This window comes from Protopterus annectens, chromosome 3.part1 (genome assembly GCF_019279795.1).
Source record: "Protopterus annectens isolate FY-2018-M chromosome 3.part1, PAN1.0, whole genome shotgun sequence".
Taxonomy (NCBI): Eukaryota; Metazoa; Chordata; order Ceratodontiformes; family Protopteridae; genus Protopterus; species Protopterus annectens.
The window spans coordinates 1385120712-1385139910 of NC_056732.1; the positions used below are offsets into that span (position 1 = coordinate 1385120712).

A 19199-nucleotide genomic window follows, 5' to 3' on the forward strand; every position below is an offset into this window, starting at 1 on the left:
TAGCAAACATTGCAGATGTGATGGGAAAGAAATAGGTAAATGGAACATGTGATCTGATGTTGTCATTTTCATTCGTTCCTCAGTGAATGGGTATTGGATCTGACTCGGCCGCTTTTCTTCCAGACTCTGGATCCAACTCTCGAACTCCTCCCCTTACCCATAATGCACCTTACTACTGTATTACCTCAGATCTCATTTGCAGCTCAAATGGTTCAGATATGGATCACACTTTCTCAAGCTGTGGGATAGCTTTCTTTAATTTCTGTGAGTAAAGAATAGAGTTTATTGCCTTCTTTATTCCTCTTTACCTATATTTTCCCTTTACCTTTTTGTAGAGCCATTAGTTCTGCTCTTATTTCTTCCCTTTTGGTTATGTCTCTGTTACCATTGTTGGTGATCTCTCACCCTTTCCTACGCATTTTCTCAGGTTGTGTTGTAGTTACCTTTGTTGGTAACCTTTTTTTTCTATCTTTCCAAAAAAAAACAACAACAAAACTTCTTTCCTTATCTGTTCTTGGCCTTCTCCCCTTTTCCTTTTTTTCTTACCATGGCAGAGAAGTCAACTGGTTTTAATAACTGCATTTCTTGTGTGCATAAGATAACCAATTCTTATGCCCACAGGAAGTGGTATTTATTGTCTAGGCCCAAGTCACTTGGATTTCCTCTGTCAGATTTGTGCAGGTTTAATGCCAGGGCCATCAGAGATAGAAGAAATAAGCTTGTTCTAAAGGGCCTTCTTCCTGCTTCAGCTTCTTTTTTCTCTGTTTCAGCATCAGGGGCTCAAACCCCTCCAAGAAATCAAAATCTTCTTCAGAGCCCAGGGAGCATAGGAAATGCTCTCCTGCTCAGTCTCCAAAACCCAGACGATATCAGAGCTGCTGGCCAAACTTCCTAAATATTTGGATCTGACTTCCTCTGATCCAACTCCATCTACTTCTAAATCACCCTCAGTTCTCTCTGTAGCTGATCTCTCCATGGCTCTGATCACATTTTTGCAGAAAACTCCTAGGATGTTGCCTTCCACATTGTCATCCATCAGTTCCTCCTGAAATCTCTCCAAAACTGATGTGGATAGAACAATGAGGAAATTTCTCACTCTCAGATCCAGATTGGGGTTCTACAGTGTCCATCTCCCATTGTATTTATGAGCCTTCAACCTGCTTCCTATCCCATTATCACTCTCTCTCTCCAGTCTGACCAGCAATTTCGGAGCCATCAGAGCTGAGATTCTAAATTTCGGATCTGAAGATAGCTTCATCTTTGACCCTGACCTTATCCCTGACTCTTTCTACTCCGACCCCACTTGAGCAGGATGAGTCTAAGAACCAAAGCATCTGTGTTGGATCTGGAGTCTAAGAATCAAAGCATCTGTGTTGGATCTGGAGGGATGTCCTCAACTCTAAAAGTTTTGGAGCCATCGCTTCCCCTTGGAGCTTTGTTGCTGGACAAAAGAGCAGAGCAGAGATCCAGGCAGGGTTGGGGCTTGACAGCACCCAGAGTTCTGGCTCCATTGAGGTTGGCCTCAGCTTCTCCTGGTCCCTTGGCCTTTATGGTGGTGGAGAGGGTATTTTCTCATCTGAGAATACTCTTGACTCTTACTACTTCGGATCCTAACCCCATCCTCCCTTCAGATCCAGCCTCTGAGCCTCATCTGCCTATTCCACAGGGAGAGTAAGCCTGTATGAGCTTCCAGGCAGTTCCAGTCCAGGAACTTCCCATCTCGTCTGATACCTCTCCAGATCATCCCACTGAAGAGGTTCCCCAGAAGAGGCTGTGTAAAAAGAGACACTTAGATTTATCCCAGGAATCTATTACTGAAGACGCTGATTTTGATGAAGGGGAAGGGTCCCCAGGTCACCACCAGATGACTTCTTTGGAGACATTCAAGAGATCATTCACCAAAAAGGTGGTTGGTCCTCCAAACCCCCTTCTTAGGAGGAGTCAGTGTTCCATAGAAGCCTTCATGTCCAACCTATCTATGTCTTGGGTTACCACACCCCGGCGGATGACTTAATTGATCTTGTCACCCAACAAATCATCAACACTTTTTTCCACTTCCTCTAGTGTCTATGATCTTTGTTTGGTCACAGCTTTCACTCCTTTAGCAACATCAGCTGTTTTGATGGCCTCTTTGTTTTTCACAATGGTGGAGATGGTTGTTCTTGATATTTGGTATTGTATAGCGAGATCAGACATGCAGATACCACTGTCATATTTCCCTGTTATCTCTTTTTTCTGCTCTGTCGTGGTTCTAACTAATTTTCTTTTCTGTTGGCTGTTATCACTAGCCTTCTTTAGAACCTATGATTGTACAGTACTGTACTTATTTGCACAAAGAATAGCAAGCAAACACAAAAAATTATGCAGCGGATCAGTTCTAGAAAGCATGATGAGTACCAAGGAAACAACAAGTACCAAGATGATTTTTTTCTAGTCAAAATGTGAATACCAAATTTGGTGAGTTTCAAGGCCGAGTACCAAGGGATCACTGTATACATATACACTATAAAGAATTTACAAAAAAATGGAGTTTCTCTCTCTCTCTAAAGTTGTATTTTTGCAGTATTGATGTCATTGAAATTAATGCGTGAATTTTACCATCTATAACATAAGGGTAATGATAATGTGGGGGGATGCATCACGATGCATCCATAGATTGTAACATATTAACATCGACAGAGCTAATCGAGCTGATGTTCTCATCACATCTGCTAGCTGGTTGTGTGGACTGCCTTGTCCCATTCAAGCCAATTACCCTTGAAATGCAGACCACATGTACTATTTTTTGTTTCATTGTGGCTTAATCACGATACCTTCATGCATACACAGGAATGCATTAAAGTCCATGGCTGTATCTCTTGCCAGCCCTAGGGTGATGACATCAACAGATACTGAAAATTTATTTTGTTGGTTTAATAAAAAGTTTGCAAAGCTTTTCACTTAATAATGGCCAAAATATATAAGGATGAAATACATGGGCAAGTTACTTTAAGTTCCTCTGTAAACTAAAGCTTAAACATTAAATGTGTTGTTTATAGCAAAGTCATTTATTCAGAAAAATTTAGAATGTGCAGGCATTATTCTGTTTGTCCAGATTTTTGTGGTATTTTGGCAAATCATTGAGGATTGAAGTCAAGTAACTAAATAATGACACACATTTGAGTTTGACTTCATGTGCTTCAGAAAATGCATTTTTAGCTTTGTTCAGATTTTTGCATTTTTAGAGGTTGAGAGGTGTAAGTCGTAGACACGCAGTGCATTTAGTTAACTTTCTTCTCTTAGTCTTTTAAGCTTAACAAGAACCCTTTTATTATGTTTGCTATGTGCTGTCGTTTAATAATCCTAATCATAATAATATTCCTGTTTGTTAACAAGGCAGGCACACTGGACACACATTCCCTTTTTTGAGGGTCACCCTGGAGTAATGTGAGGTTAAGTGACTTGCTCAAGGTCACACAAGAGACACATGAGGGCTGAGGGGATCAAATCTTGCATCATAGGATCTACAGCTTGCAACTTTAACCACTTTGCCAACTGCTAGATCTTAATTTAACAATGGCATGGTCACTTTCATTGTAACACCTTTTAGTTGAAGCATTGTTCTTTATCACCTAACTGCGAGCAAGCAGATTACCAGGACTACTGTCATTTTCCTGGGTTCAGCAGGTGAAACCTTAGGTAAATAACTTGTGTCCTTTGCATAGTATTACCGTACTCCATTTGGATTTCATGTCATCCAGGTATGGTGTCATAACCTTTGCAATCCATGCTCCAGTTTCCACTTACTCTTAACACATATCTTGTGCAGGAGAGAGTAAGGCCTTAGCAATTTCATGTTAAGATTGTTTGGAATTATTGTCTCCTTAACAATGTCTGTCACTCTTCCTGCAACTGCATAGATGGCAGTTCTCTGATTTGTAGTCTATGACTTATGAGGGAGGTCCATATTTCAAAGGTGGTGCTCTCTAGACAGGAAGATCTCCACGTGTTTTAACAACTTTTATTTAGTTTCCTCTGCCCACTAAATGCTTGAAAATCAATCTGGTAGGATAAGATTTTAGCAACTGAACTGTGCTGCATTGTCACACAGAACTACTGGAATTTCTTGCCAGCAAAAGAAGGTTTAATGAATGCAATCACTTGCTGTACTGTTGTTTCTGTTAAAAGGGCAGATTCTGAATATTTGATTGATGGTGTGTAATAAAAGTAGTCTTTTCTTAATAAGTGAAGTCAATATGCTCCTACCTACCTCTGTGGTCATTCAAGTTTTGAAACAACCAGCACTGACTGGCTCTTGGTATCTGTGTATCTGGCATGCCTCATAACATAGGAAAACTGTCTCCACGTCCTTGTTCATGTGTGGTCAAGAAAACATCTTTAGCTCACCTTTTTTGCAGTTCTTGATGCCGGAGTTCCCTGTGTGATGAATTTGACCATTTGTGACCTCATTATTGCAGGAATAATTGTTAAAGTAAGGGTGTGCAGTTGTGGTTATTTGTACAAGAGGAGAATGCAAGAATTTCACTCTACTGGTAATAATTATGAGCAGTGAATCCATTCTGAGTAATTTAATTATAGTGAATAAGAGAAATTATTGTAACGAAGTTTCATGCAGTCAGGAAAAATGAAACATTTCTTGTTATATCCAAAGAATGGCTTGAATTGAGAAATGAGAACTGGACATTGTGCAGAATTACTGGGTATGACTCACAGATGGCACCCCCATTTCATTCTGAGGTGGAATGGTGGTAGATGGGTTTAGCCAAAAAACATAACAAAAATACATCTCTTGTGTAAATGAGGACAAAGAACAAGCAATAACTGGCAGCTACTTAAGTGAACTTCAGGTTGCTTCCACTGGCGATATCTCTCCAGGAGAGAAAGAGTGAAAATATGAAAGTTTGTTAAAGAGTTTGTTTTTCTCCTTTTTCTTTATGTAGAATTCACATGAGCTTTGACCTTCCACAGTTATGCTCCCTAAAAGGAGTCTTTTTCTATTTGTACTTTCATGGTGATTCATATTTCTGTTTTCTAACTCATATTCAGAATTTATTCCTAAGAAAGTCATGTTTGCTGAGGTACAGAAAATAAAAATTGTCTGCCTTAACCAAAGAATAAGTAATGCTGTCATAAGAACCATGTATGAAAAACTGATTATGCATGTTGAAGTAGTTTACAGACACACAAATATATGCACCCGTGCACTGCATATGTACACATCCATTAATTTGTACATTTTCTAAAACACTTGTCCTGATGAGGGTCATGGTGGGAGCAAGCAGAGCATAGCAGCCCAGGCTCCGTATCCTCTTCAAAAATCTAATGCTCATTCTTTGGGATTACAAGGCATTTCCATATGAGCTGAGAGATACAATCCCTTCAACTTATCCTGTTTCTGCCACAGGGCTTCCTTCTACTAGGCTGTACCCGGTACACCTTCCATAGGAAAAGCCCGGGGGCATCGTCACTAGATCCCCTAGACCATGTCAACTGACTCCTGTCATCACAGAGGAGCAGTGACTGTGCTCTGTTTTCCTCCCACATTACTGAGTTCACCACTGTATTAAGGAGAATAAATGCAGTTACCCTGTCAAAGAAACTAATTGCTGCCACTTGTATCCATGTTGCCATCCTTTCAATCACTACCCAAAGCAATTGACAGTGGATGACCCAGAGCTTCTATCTGTAGATGAGGATGGGGACATAGACTGGCCAGCAAATTGACAGTTTTGTCCTCTTATGTTCTGACTTCACCAACAGACTTTGGTGTAGTGACTGCAGTACTTTCACCACTGCTCCTCTTTGCTGGTCATTCTCTTGATCATGTCTAACGTTATTGTGAACAGCAGTCTGAGATACATAAATTCCTTCACTTTAATTAGTTGCTCCCTTGTCACCTGTGGAGAACAATCCATTGCGATTCTTTTTTTGGGAGAGAACCATGACCTCTGTTTTGGCGATGCCTGTGTTTATTCCACCTCCTTCACACTCGGCACAACATCATTTGCAAACAATAAAGATGCCATCCTCATATCTCCAAACCAGATACTGTCCAAATCTTGGCAGAAACTTAATATCCTGCATATGGACATCACAAACAGGAGCGGAAACAAGAATACCTGTAGTAGAGTCCCACACCTCTCTTAAATGTGTTCATCTTCATGGTAAGACTGAGGATACAGCTTTCAAATGCAGGGACTGATTGACATGCAGCAAAGGCACTGGGACCCTGTACTTTTGTAACACCCCTCACAAGACATTCCTGGGCAAGTCCACACAAAACACATATAGACAGCAGTGTTATGGTCCCATGACAGCTCCAATGTCTGTTTTTTGAACAAAGAGATGGTCCATTGCTCTTTGGCTGGGGAGGAATCCATATTGCCCCCTCTAAATGAGTGGCTCAAGTGTTACAGGAAATCTCCTTTCCAGCACCCTGGCTTGTGTTTATCAAGAGAGGCTGAGGAATGAGATCCCTATATGAAAATGGGGACTGCTACCCCAGTTTGCCAGTTTTGAGGCACTGCCCTAGTTTTCCTCACAACATAGAAAAAGGTTTGTTAGGCACAAAATCCCAACACTGTCCTGTATTTCTGGCTATATCTCCTTCAGATTTGCAGCCATATCATATCTGTATTGTTTAACTGTCATAATGACCTTATCTACTGAAATGGAACTAATTCTGCCACTGCTTCTGGAACTGCCTGTTCAGAGGAGGGTGTGTTTACCAGATTCAGATGTTCCTCAAAGTGTTCCTTCCACCTCTCAGCATTGGCCCACTGTTGAGGTCATTGTTTCTGTACCGTTACTGTGAGGATCCTGGGCAATATCTTTTTTCCCCCATTAAGTTCCCAGATGCTTTACCAGAACCCCCTTGAGATTATCTGAAAGTCTCCATGACCCTGTCAAAGTCGTCCCAAACCCAGTCTTTGCCTTATTGGCTGCCACAACCACTGCCTTCCTAGCCTGTCACTACCTCTCAGTGAAATCTGGAAACCCCCCCACTAGCATTGCATGGGATGTCTTTTTCTTTAATATGTCAATTTCCCTCACTGCTATTGTCACCAGTAGGTCCTAAGTTGAAAAGTACTGTCCACATTTTGGCCTTAGCTCCTTGCTGCCACCTCAGTTATTGAGGTACTGAATTAAGTTCATTCAGACTCTACATTTCTGAAATCCCCAGGTACTTCAAGGAAGCTGTCCTTAAGGTAGTAGATGAACTTATCCCAAATGGAAACATCAGACAGACATTCCTAGAGCATCCTCAATACCCACATGGTTTCCCTAAGTCTGACAGATACTGTCCTGACTGTATAATGCATCTCACCAGCAAATGGTGGTCATTTAATAGCTCAGCCCCTCTCTTGACCTTAGCATCCAAAACACATGGCCTCAGATCTGCTGCCATGACTACAAAGTTAATCAGTGACTTTGTGCCAAAGGTGCTCTTGTACCAAGTACAGGTGCAAGCATCCTGTTTGAACATGGCTTTTGTCATGGACAATCTGTGACTAACACAGAAGTCCAAGAACAATTCTCAAACTCGTTTGACTCTGACAAGCTGTGTCTTCCATTCACACCTCTCTGTGCACGTCCATCATTCCCCAAATGAGCACTGAAGTAAATTAGTGGGAGTATGGAATCTGTAAATGTTACCCCACTGAATACCACACCCATGTGCTCTAAGAAGAGCAAGTACTCCAAAGAGCTATGAAGTGCATATGCACAAGCAACAGTCACTGTCTTTATTTCTGCAACTTGCAGTTACACTGAGGAGACTGCATCATTTATTGGTATAGACTTCATCTGAAGACCACCCACCAGTGTCTTGTGAGGCTCCTCATACCTACCTAGAGCTTTTCTTACAGGTCATCTCTAAGAAAAGGAGAAAGACCACTCAAAATGAGAAACCCATTCATAAAGTGTATCTGTACCTTTATGGGTCTATGCTCAGTCGTTGAATGAAAAAAGCATTGAATGGCATGCTTCATTGAGCTTTTCGAGTAAGATCACATTACAGTAGGGATCAGGAAATGTGCCCTTTCCCCTCTGTAGTGCGATCTCAGAGCTGGTATATATAATTACTGGGGTGTGTGCATCCCCACCCACGTGAGGAGTTTTGCTGAACAGCACTTTCAATGTAATGCCGTGCTTTGATTTTTCTCTTTGACTGAACATGTTGTATAGATACACACACACACACACACACACACACACACACACACACTGGATATAAAAAGATTACACATCCCTGTTAAAATGCCATTTTTTTGTGATATAAAAAATGAGACCGCAATAAATCAGTTCAAATCTTTTCCCACCTTTAATGTGCCCTATAACCTGTACAATTCTGTTGAAAAACAAACAAATATGTTAGGGGGGAAAAAATGTAAAAAAATAAAAAATGTACAATACACTGGTTGCATAAGTGTGCACACCCTTAAACTAATATTTTGTTGTGTGTGCACACCCTTAAACTAATACTTTATTGAAGCACATTTTGATTTAATTACAGCATTCAGTCTTCTTGGGTACACACTTGCCATCAATTAAGAGCTTTAACAATAAAGTAGCTCATCTCCATGCTCTTCTAGATATTCACTCCTTTGATATCTTTTGCCTGACAGAAACTTGGTTGAAACCAGAAACCAAAGACAACGAAATTATCCCCCAAGGCTACAATATCATTAGAGAAGACCGAATAAAACGTAAGGGAGGGGGTTTAGCTGTTATATTTAAAGATGGATTTCACATCTCCACACTCCCATATAACCCTCCTCAAGATAGTAATGCCAAAGTCCTAGTCACCAAACTTCAAATCAACCCTAACAAAGCTTTATACCTCATCTGTATCTACCTACCTCCCGGTAATAACATCAGCACAATTGAAGCTATATTAAACTGGGCATCCTCAACTTACCCCCAAGAAACAGTAATACTAGGTGATTTTAATACTGACTGGAAAAAAGTCAATACAGATAACCCCACCTCTCACATTAACCTGCATGGCTTTAATTAAACTATCACCTCCACGACCAGAATTAACAAACCAAACAAAAAAGAGACTTCCTTAGACTGGATACTTATAAATAGACAGGAGCAAGCTTATAAGGTAGGCACTCTCCCAGATGATTTAAGTGATCATATGTTGACCTACATCATAAGACAAAAACATGACCTGCCTAAACCCCCCACTTTTAGGATTGCACGGTCCAATAAACACTTTAGCCCAGAATCATTCCAAAATTAACTTAGTGCCTGTAACTGGTACCCTTTAAAAACTCTACCACTTGAAGAGGCTATAAAATATCTAAACTCTACTTTTTTATCCATTCTTGATAAACATGCACCTAAACGGTCGATCCGAATGAAATCCAAACCAGCCCCCTGGCTTTCCAAAGAAACCAGGCAAAAAATTCTACTAAGGAACAAATCTTGGGCTAAATGGAGGGCTAACAAAACTATCTCTGATCAACAAAACTTTAGGCAACTAAGAAATAATACAAAAAAGGCAATACTTACAGATAAAAAGAACTATTACTGTAAACTACAACAAACCCATCAAAACAATCCCCAAAAATTTTGGTCTAGTATAAACAAACTCCTGTCCCCTGGACACTCTCATACACCTACCCCTCTTGAGGCAGATCCTAATACCCCCCTACAAACAGCCAATACATTTAATACTTTCTTCACAGAGACCATACAAACACTAGCCAGTCAGCTAATCCCAGACAACTCAAGCCTTCACGCCACAACATTACCTCCACTACCAACATTTAAACTGCAACCTATCTCTACTACTCTCATCTGTAAACTCATCCAGAAACTTAAGCCCTGCACACCTTCTGCTGACCAAATACCATCAGAATACTTGCAAAAAGCAGCTAAGGTAATTGCATACCCTGTATCCATCCTCATTAACAGAACCTTTACAGAAGGAACCATTCCAGACATTTGGAAAATCTCCCATATTATTCCCCTACATAAAGGTGGCATTTCAAATGATTACTCTAATTACAGGCCAATAGCACTATTATCTCCTTTAGCCAAAATAATGGAAAAATGCATGCACCAACAACTACTACATCATTTATCTCAACACAACATTCTAGCTAACTGTCAACATGGCTTTAGGCCATCACACAGTACCACAACTGCCCTGCTATCTTTTATAGATACCATTAATAGAAACTGCAATAACAATAACCTCTCATCTCCTCTCTTTATCGACCTCTCAAAAGCTTTTGACATGGTCAACCATGCCCTTCTCATCAACATTCTAAAGTCCCTCTGCTTTGACTGTCAGACTATTAAATGGTTTAGGTCTTATCGGAGCAATAGGCAACAAGCAGTTCTCTGGCAAAACAACATATCATCCCTTCAGCCAGTTACCCTCGGAGTCCCTCAAGGCTCTATTCTAGGACCACTTCTCTTTTCACTATTTACCAATGAACTCCACACAGCAATCCCCCAAGCCACCTGCATACAATACGCAGATGATTCTACGCTAGTATGCACAGCCAACTCCCCCTCAGAACTACATTCTCTAACCCAGAAAGTATTTAACATAGTAGAAACATGGTTTACAAATAGATGCCTCCTTCTTAATGCTAAAAAAACTAAGCTCCTTCTCTTTACACCCACAAACAAGTCCGCACACATAAACTTCTCTGTTTTTTCCAATAATGGCACTATTATACTCCCTGACACAACCACTAAACTGCTAGGAATAACTATTGACAATAACCTGACTTTTGATAGCCACATAAATAATACTATTAAAACTGTCAACAGAAAAATAGGCTCCTTATATAAGATCAAACCTTTCCTAACTCCTATAGCCAGAACAACAATTGCTCACTCACACTTAATCTCTACACTTCTGTACGCTTCACCCATATATATTAACCTAAAGAAAAATAATCTTACCAAGCTAGCAAATTCCTATAATTCCATTGCCAGATTTGCCACTGGCAACACCTTTAGAACTCACCACTATCTGAATCTAAGGCAACTAGGCTGGCTTGAACTTCAAAACCAACTGATACTACCCCAACTCACCATTGTCCACAAGATTTTCTACCAACCCAACAGCACTCCTATTCTTTCCAATCTCATCCAGCCTTTCAAAAATCTGAATTCCCTGCGCTCCTCTAAGAAACTGCTTGCTTGCATAGGCAAGTCTAATAACCTGGCTGGAGACTCTCTTTTTTGTAACACAGTGGGAAAAAACTGGAACCTACTGCCCGATGAACTAACATTACTTTCTTCCTTGCCTCTCTTTAAACATAACCTCAAAAAACACCCTCAAACACACTGGTTATGCCCCTGTAGCAAGCCTGACTAACCATTTCCCTTTACTAAGTATAGCTCCCTACATTTCGAATTCCTACTATTCTCACTTAAATTACTAACACTCCTAATGCATTTGTTACATACTAATTCCTTGTAAAATAGACTAACTGATACTCCCAAATTTATATGCCAACAAACTCTCTCTAGTAGATTAATTACACTTAATTAACTAACTTCTTTCTCTATCTTACTGGTTGTACAGCATACTTTCTATCTCTAAGCACAAGTCCTTGTTGTATTTTTATTAAAATCTTTTCTGTTAATTTCTACTTTTAATTCTTTAAATTTTAATTTTTAATTTTTAATGTTGTAATTCTATAATTGCCGGAGCTTTTCTCCCCGGGCCTCTACTGAAAATGGAAATATATCCAGTTAGACTAGCCCGGTTAACAAATGTAAAATAAATAAATGTAAATGTGTTCATAGGTTTGTTTGGCAGCATCAGATCAATGTTAGAGTACACAGGGCTGAAAATGAGACTAATTAATTTATACTGGTACATATTTAAGCATCATCAGTATGTAATCCGATCAGCTGCAGCTGGCTAGTAATTTACACTGTACTGTAGTGCAATAAACTCACTAAATACCAGTTACATGACTTAGTCTATAGGCACCAGAAACAGCACTCAAATTCAATAACCCACAGAAACGGTGTTCACTGGGTTGCACAATCTGGCTGCTGACTATGCTCGCAAGACTGAGTTTTTTAACAGGGAATGACGAACTCTCACTGATTTGTCAACACACTTAGATTAAAAATAATTCAGATTGATAAAGCTAAAAATAACGTTCTGTCACTTGTAAAACATTATTAATTGTTTTATATTCTACAGATGTGTAGTACCATATACAGGACTGCCTGTCCCAGTGATATTGTACAGTTAGGCGCCTGCATGTGGCTGTTGACTAACAACAATCCTACCAGGCACTCTTAGAGACTTATAAGGTTTCTATGACCAGATTTGTGCGGCTAGGTTGGGGGTGGGGGAACCTGCTACCTTCTGACCAGTGCATCAGCTTACTAAACTGATGATAGCCCTTTTCATAGAAGCCTTCCATTCATGACCTGAAGGCCACCAGAATGTAGATGAGAGAACATTAGCTGCTGTGTTGGGTACCCTGTTGATACAGCTTCCATTCATGACATAGTATTAACTTTCTCAGTGCCCATGTTCAGCTTGTTCTGCATAAATGTACAGAGTGACAGTGACCTGTCCTTCTTCGTACATTATCAGTTCAAACTGGACTTAGAGCAGCTCTTCCTCTGTACCTATGAGAACCAGGTTTTTGGCTACCCCCTTCTTTGCACAGTTATCATCCTTTCCTCCTCAGCCCCATGGCTTCCCATCACCTGTTGCCCATCAGACACTGTGGTCTACCTTCTGTTGCTTTCTGTAGTTATCCTGTATGACGAATTTTAAAAGAACAGGGGTTTGAGTGGGCAGCCTGCATTTCCCACAGGTCAGTTGGGGTTTCCAACTTGCCATATAATTGCTAAATGCATTGTTTTCTACCACTAGGTTCTTCTGAAAATGAAAATTAGAAATATTTAAACTTTTTTGTTATTTATAAACATTGTTAACCAGGTAGTCTGACTAAGGCAAAAAGCAAACTTGTGTAGGAGAGTCTTAAGTGTACATTAACCTATATCTAAAAAAAAGTAAAATAATGTTACACTGAATAGAAACTAGTTTTTTTCTTAAAAGACTAAAGTACAGTACAGCCTGTAGTAATAAAGCAAGCTTTACACAATTCAGCCATAGAATTACTCACAGAAATATTAATTTGTAAAGTGCACAACCATTGCTAAATAGGTATCAGTCATTAACCATTCTGTTGTTAGAGATGAAAAGTAAATTTGATGTCATCTGGCAAGGATTTCTTTTGTTTCTAAGTAAAATGGTTAAAAGGCTGGAAAGTAATCTGGAAGACTTTGATTTTGAAAGCATTAGAGGCAGGGAAGACACCTCTTTTGTCTGTCTGCAGTATGTGGACCACAGAGTACAAGAGTAATGGAGGGAATGATGTTAGACTCAGAAAGAGGAAATAAAATGTGGTAAAAAAAACAAAATAAAACAACCCCCCCCCCCCCCAGAAAAGATGAAGTAGTGGAGAATCCTAGTTTTCCAGCATCACATTAAGATGCATCTACTTCTGGGGTAAGGAGAATGATAGCAGAAAATGTAATGCATGTTGAGGTGGTTTCAAGCAAAAATGAGAAATGCTGACAATGCAGCTTGTTCACAAAAACATAGTGAACGGGGGATATGTAAGAGTCAGTAGGCAGTAGTAACTGCCACTCCAAGGCATTTGATCTCTGGGTCAGGAATGGGAAAAGAACAACTACGTTGGTGGTGTTGGACTACAGTAGAGTGGAATTCCATCTTTTGGGAAACTCAGTGAAGGGGAATACTGAGATGTTAGGAAGTAACACCAGTGGAAGAACTGAGGATCTGTATTAAGGAAGGATTGATATAGGCAGTGAGTGTCATTGTTTGGAGAAAAAGAAATTACAGCAAGACAAGAAAAAACAGTGGGTCTAAAAGCTAAGTTCAAGGAGTTATGGGGGGTGGTATATGAAGGATGAGATGCCAGGCGAATAAGAAAAAGGTATAAGAAGTGACCAGGAGGTAGGCAGTTAAGGTCATCTCTCAAGATATGTCAGATCTGAAGATGGAACTAGCTAGAAGAGTAAAAGATCAGTTATACTGGGAATGCAGGAAAAGGTGACCAGAGGATTGTGTTACTGGGGAAGGGGGGAGTGTAGTTCACCAGTTGGAAAGGGCAGTGTGAGTTGCCTTCGGAAGAAAGGAAAAATGTTAACTATTGGATCAATGATAAGATTGATAATACATGGTTTGGTGCTGCAGTCAGTCCTGTTTGGGAACTTTTTTAGGTATTGCGTAGAGGGTGAGTAACAGGTTAATTCATTGCACAGATTATACCAACACTAGACCAGCAAAGTACAAAGAGGAAACAGACAACTGTAGAAAGACCTAAATGAACTCGGTGGTCTCAGGAAATGTAATATGGTGTTCAGTACTCATATCTGGTGAGCTCTGATAGTCTAAGCCATGAATCCAAGGAAGCCCAGTTTTTTGGATGGATACAAGTAGTAGTCTCCAAGGAAGAAAAAGATTAAGGGTTGGTCATTACAGGAAAACTGTATTTAGTGACCCATTGTAGATGGAAGTAGAAAAGGCTAATGAGTTGCAGAGATGCAACACTTTGGTTGTAGGACCACTGCACAGGGAGATGATACTACCCTTCTGCAGTGTCTTGGTGGGATTTCACACAGATGACTGCTGCAGTTACGGGGGGGGGGGGTTGTATCTGAAGGATGATGGCATGCTAATAATTTAGAGGAGAAGATGAGTGATGAAGTACAGTGCTAACCTTCTGACTTTGGCAAAGGCATATTATACATGGGGCAAAGTTGATGAACTGCGTGGTACATGATGGATTTTGAAGGAGACAGATCTGGAACAGGAATAAGGAAACTGTTGTTTTGAGAAGATGTAGAGAAGTGAACTGTTCTGTTGCCTGATTTTTTATGTAAAAATGTGCAAAACTGTAGAAAAGGAACAAGATGGCTGATGAGCTAGATGAAGTTGAGTGCCCCTTTAAAGATGGGAAGACCCTCATGGGATTTGTGCTAGTGGCACATGGTTGGTCTTGACAGGTGTGCATACATTATCTAGACACCATACAGTATATTTATATGTTTTCACTATTTCACAAAATAATGTTTATTCATGCTTCTATACAAGATGTAAGTGGGAAATGTTCTTGTTTTTTTTTCTTTTTTTAGTGACATAATGGGATTCTTTTACCGAACAGTACACCTGCTTGAAAATAAAATCAAACCAGTATATGTCTTTGATGGGCGACCACCTGAGATGAAATTACAACTGGTTAGTATAGCATTATTGTTTTCATTCCTGTTGCTTATGGTGACGTAATTTCTTTTTCGGTGTTAAAATATATCTCTGAGTACATTCCTTTCTTGGCCACTATTCTCACTTGTGCAAAATAAGCACTCCTACCTGTATTACAGTCTTTTTAGTGTGGGCAAGCTGCCAGCGTCACCAGTCTTATCATTGTTATATGGGTGCCCTTTCAGGATTCTTTCCCCTTTTATGCTTTGTGGAGATTTCTCTACCATCACCTCTCGCAGACCTCTCATTTAGTTTAACGCACCACAACAAAAAAAAAAACAGTTTCCACTCACAAATTGGATATGTCCTATTCCTTCCCCTCTTTCTATTCATTTCCTATAATTCCCTCCATATCTTGGTTTGGGCTTCTTGTTTATTACCCGGGTCATACCCTCCTCAAAAACATATTTATAGTTTGTTTTATCTCCTGTGCCAACAAGTCCTTTTCACTACATAACCTAGATATTCATAATAATTCCTCATATGGTAAAACTTTCAGCACATGGGGGGGGTTGGCAACTGGTAGCATGAAGGTATTGACTACCATCAACACATTTTCTATGTAAACTTGTTGTAATACTTCCATTTTCCTTTCCTTCCAAAATGAGATCCAAATATATAACCTTCACACCTTTCTGTAGGCCATCAAACGACAAACCAGATGAAGTCTTATGCAACTCCAGTATTACATTTCTCTCTCGTTTAGTTTAATTTAGGAATGCTGCATTTTCTACTGCTGACATAACAGCGTTGCTGTTTGTGGTACTTCTGATCTTTGAATGTTTCTTCACATGTCATAATCGCCACTGGCCCTAGCAATGCCTCTGCTGACGTCAGTATTGCTGGTGTTACAGGAATATCTCTGCTTCTGATCCTACCTTCACTTGAGCATTTCTTCCAGTGTCCTTTCCTGCAGTACTCTGCTGTGTACATTCTGGCTATTGTCTGTGTCATCACTGCTCTCTAAGCAGTATTAGTCTTAGTGTCAGTGCCGTCACTATTATGAAATACTCATACCAATAGGCTTATCATCATGTCTGCTGTGTGAATGCTCACACCAGTGTCATCACCTATGCTATTACTGTGACATCACTCATGTCATTGATACATCCCTTGATGCGGCCATGCGAGTATTCATACTACTGAAACTGCTCTCATTGCTGCCATTCGACACTGCCTTATGTCAGTGAAACTGCCTTCATTGCTACCATGTGATTACTCATACTAATGATACTGCCCTTACTGTGAGTACTCATAGCAATAACCGTGCAATCACTTCTGTGGTGTGAGTACTCACCCCATTCTTATCACTCATACTGCCATGTGACAATACTCATATCATTGAAACTGCTGTCTTTGCTGCTGTGTGATCATTCATACCATTTCTTCCATTGTTGGTGGCACATGAGTACTCATACCAATGATACTGCATTCAGTGTTACCATGAGAGTACCTGATCCAATAACACTACTCTTACTGGTATGTGAGGACTCATACCAATGATGCTGCAGTCAGTGTTACCACAAGAATACTCGTACCAGTGACACTACTCTCTCTGCTGCCATTTGAGTGCTAATATCATTGCAGTACTCCACTCATCCCTGTCAATATGTATATCCTTAGTGTTATCTAGTGGTTGATTTGTATTGCTATCCTTACTGCAGCAGTCTGAGTAGTCCTAGCAGTACCATCACTGTTGTTATTATGTAATTATGCTGCACTGTCACTGCCTTCAGTGCTAACCTTCTGGCAGTGCCCTTCACAGATTCCCGTTTTAAGCTGTCCTATTAGTGTTACTGCCCTCACTGTTGACTCGAGCATTTTTGTCAGTGCAGGTTTTTTTCACTGCTGCTGCCTGAGCACCTTTACTACATTTACCACCCTGATGGTTGCAGTGCCCTTCACAGATTCCCATTTTAAGCTGTCCTATTAGTGTTACTGCCCTCACTGTTGACTCTTGAGCATTTTTGTCAGTGCAGGTTTTTTCACTGCTGCTGCCTGAGCACCTTTACTACAGTTACCACCCTGATGGTTTTCCTGTGAGCACTTCTGCCTGGATTGCTGCCCTCAGAGATGCTCTGTGAGTGGTGAGTACACTGTTTTATCCTTACTGCTGTTCTGTCAGCATTCACGTGAGTGCTGATGCCATTGTATATGCACTTTTGAAATGTTTACCAGTCCAGTTTAGTCACCAGTCCCTCAGCTCTACAAGCTGTCTCTGCCTTCCAGCAATCCCTGTCTTTACAATCATACAAGTACTCCTGCCACTCATGTCGCTGTGTATATTTACTAGTGTCATTGCCCTACCCTGGTATAGTTGGGCTAGTATGTCTGACGCTGTTACTGTTGTCAGTTTTTACTGATTGTTTTCTGCTATTTGCTTACCATATAAGTAATATGTAAATATCTGCTTTCTGGGAAGTCTGGGGACCACTATCTACTTAAGTGACTTGCTCATGTACGCAGATTACAAGTGGAAATTGAGAGAATCAAACCCAAGCTACAGGATGAAGCTTAATGGCAGCTCATAGCCTTAATCTTACAATCTGAATTGCCACATATGATGTAATCTTAGTACTAGAGTGACATCCCTTACATATGTGAAGTGATTACAGTTAGGACTGTCCTTCCCCTCCCCACACTGTTGAGTTAGTAATACTGCTAGTTTTACATTACTTACTGGTGTCACAAGAATAACTTCTACTCGTCTCCCTCCCTTCACAATGAGGGGAGTTTTGAAAGTGACGGATGATCTGCAAGCATTCCTGACACTTGTCATTTCGCCTCCTGCTGTCTCCTTTTTGTATCACACCAGAACCACTGTACTTCCTTTCATCACACGAGTACTCACGCTGGTGGTAATGTTTCATCCCTGTGGTACGAGGGTTGTTGCAACTGTTACTACCATGTCTGCTGCCATGAAACTATTTCTGTGGGTATTGTGTTTCTCTCAGCTGTCAAATTAGTCATTGTGCTGGTATCTGCATTTTGCTGTCAAGTGAGAACTTTGCTATTGACATAATTGCTTTTCTGTGAGTACTGCAACAAATGCCAGTAGCATTGCTGTCATATGATTTGCCCTTCTTTAAAACTGCCCTCAGTTTTAACATATATAAATACTTCTGCCAGTGAAACCTCCCTCACTTCTTTTATCTACATACTGCCTGTCAGTGGTGGTGTTTTCCCTACTGTTGTATTTGTATCCTGCAGGTGTCTCCGTCCTTATCTTTGTCTTTTGAGCACTCATACCTTGTCACCTACCTTTGTTGCTGTCATAGGAAAACACCCACCAGGGGTCACCACACTTACTGCTGTCATAGAAGTAGTCTTCCTGATTTCACCACCCTTATTTGTAATACTAAATGCAGCATCTTTGGTATGTTTTCATGTAAATGTCCCTTTCAGTGTGTATGCCCTTTGTGCTGTCCTGTGAGGAACTGAATCAGTGCCATCATTCTTGGTTTTGTTATAGGAGTAGTCTAGTCAGTGCTTCTACCCTGACTGCTGTCATGTGTCTCTGTCAGTGCCACTGTCCTAATCCCTGCCAACTTCTTTGCTGTCACTGTTTTACTATGGTGACTTATGCTAGTGCCACCTGCCTTCATTTATGCTTTGTGTCTTGTAAGTACACTAGCTAGTGGGCAGATCCTTATTGCTGTACCCTTCCCAAAGCTGCTGCTTTCATTGCTGTACTGTGAATATTCCTATTAGTGTTACTTTCCTCTCTGTTACTGTGGGAGTACCCAACCAGCATCCACCCCTGTTGCTGTGGGGTATCCAACCAGTATCAGCCCAGATACTGTGGAAGTACCTGGTCAGTACCAGCCCTGCTGCTGTGGAGTACCCAACCAGCCCCCACCCCTGCTGCTGTGGAAGTATCCAACCAGCACCTTCCCCCACT

General features: G+C 40.5%; 1 protein-coding gene across 3 annotated transcripts in view; it reads left to right on the forward strand.

Annotated features, from left to right (window-relative positions):
- The window catches only part of LOC122798472 (flap endonuclease 1-like), a 444201-nt gene that overhangs the window by 76118 nt on the left and 348884 nt on the right, over window positions 1-19199 (forward strand). For all 3 annotated transcript variants that reach the window (XM_044067423.1, XM_044067425.1, XM_044067424.1), the window contains exon 3: window positions 15172-15274. In XM_044067423.1, the coding sequence (XP_043923358.1) occupies window positions 15172-15274 (103 nt within the window). The remainder of the gene's footprint in view (window positions 1-15171; window positions 15275-19199) is intronic.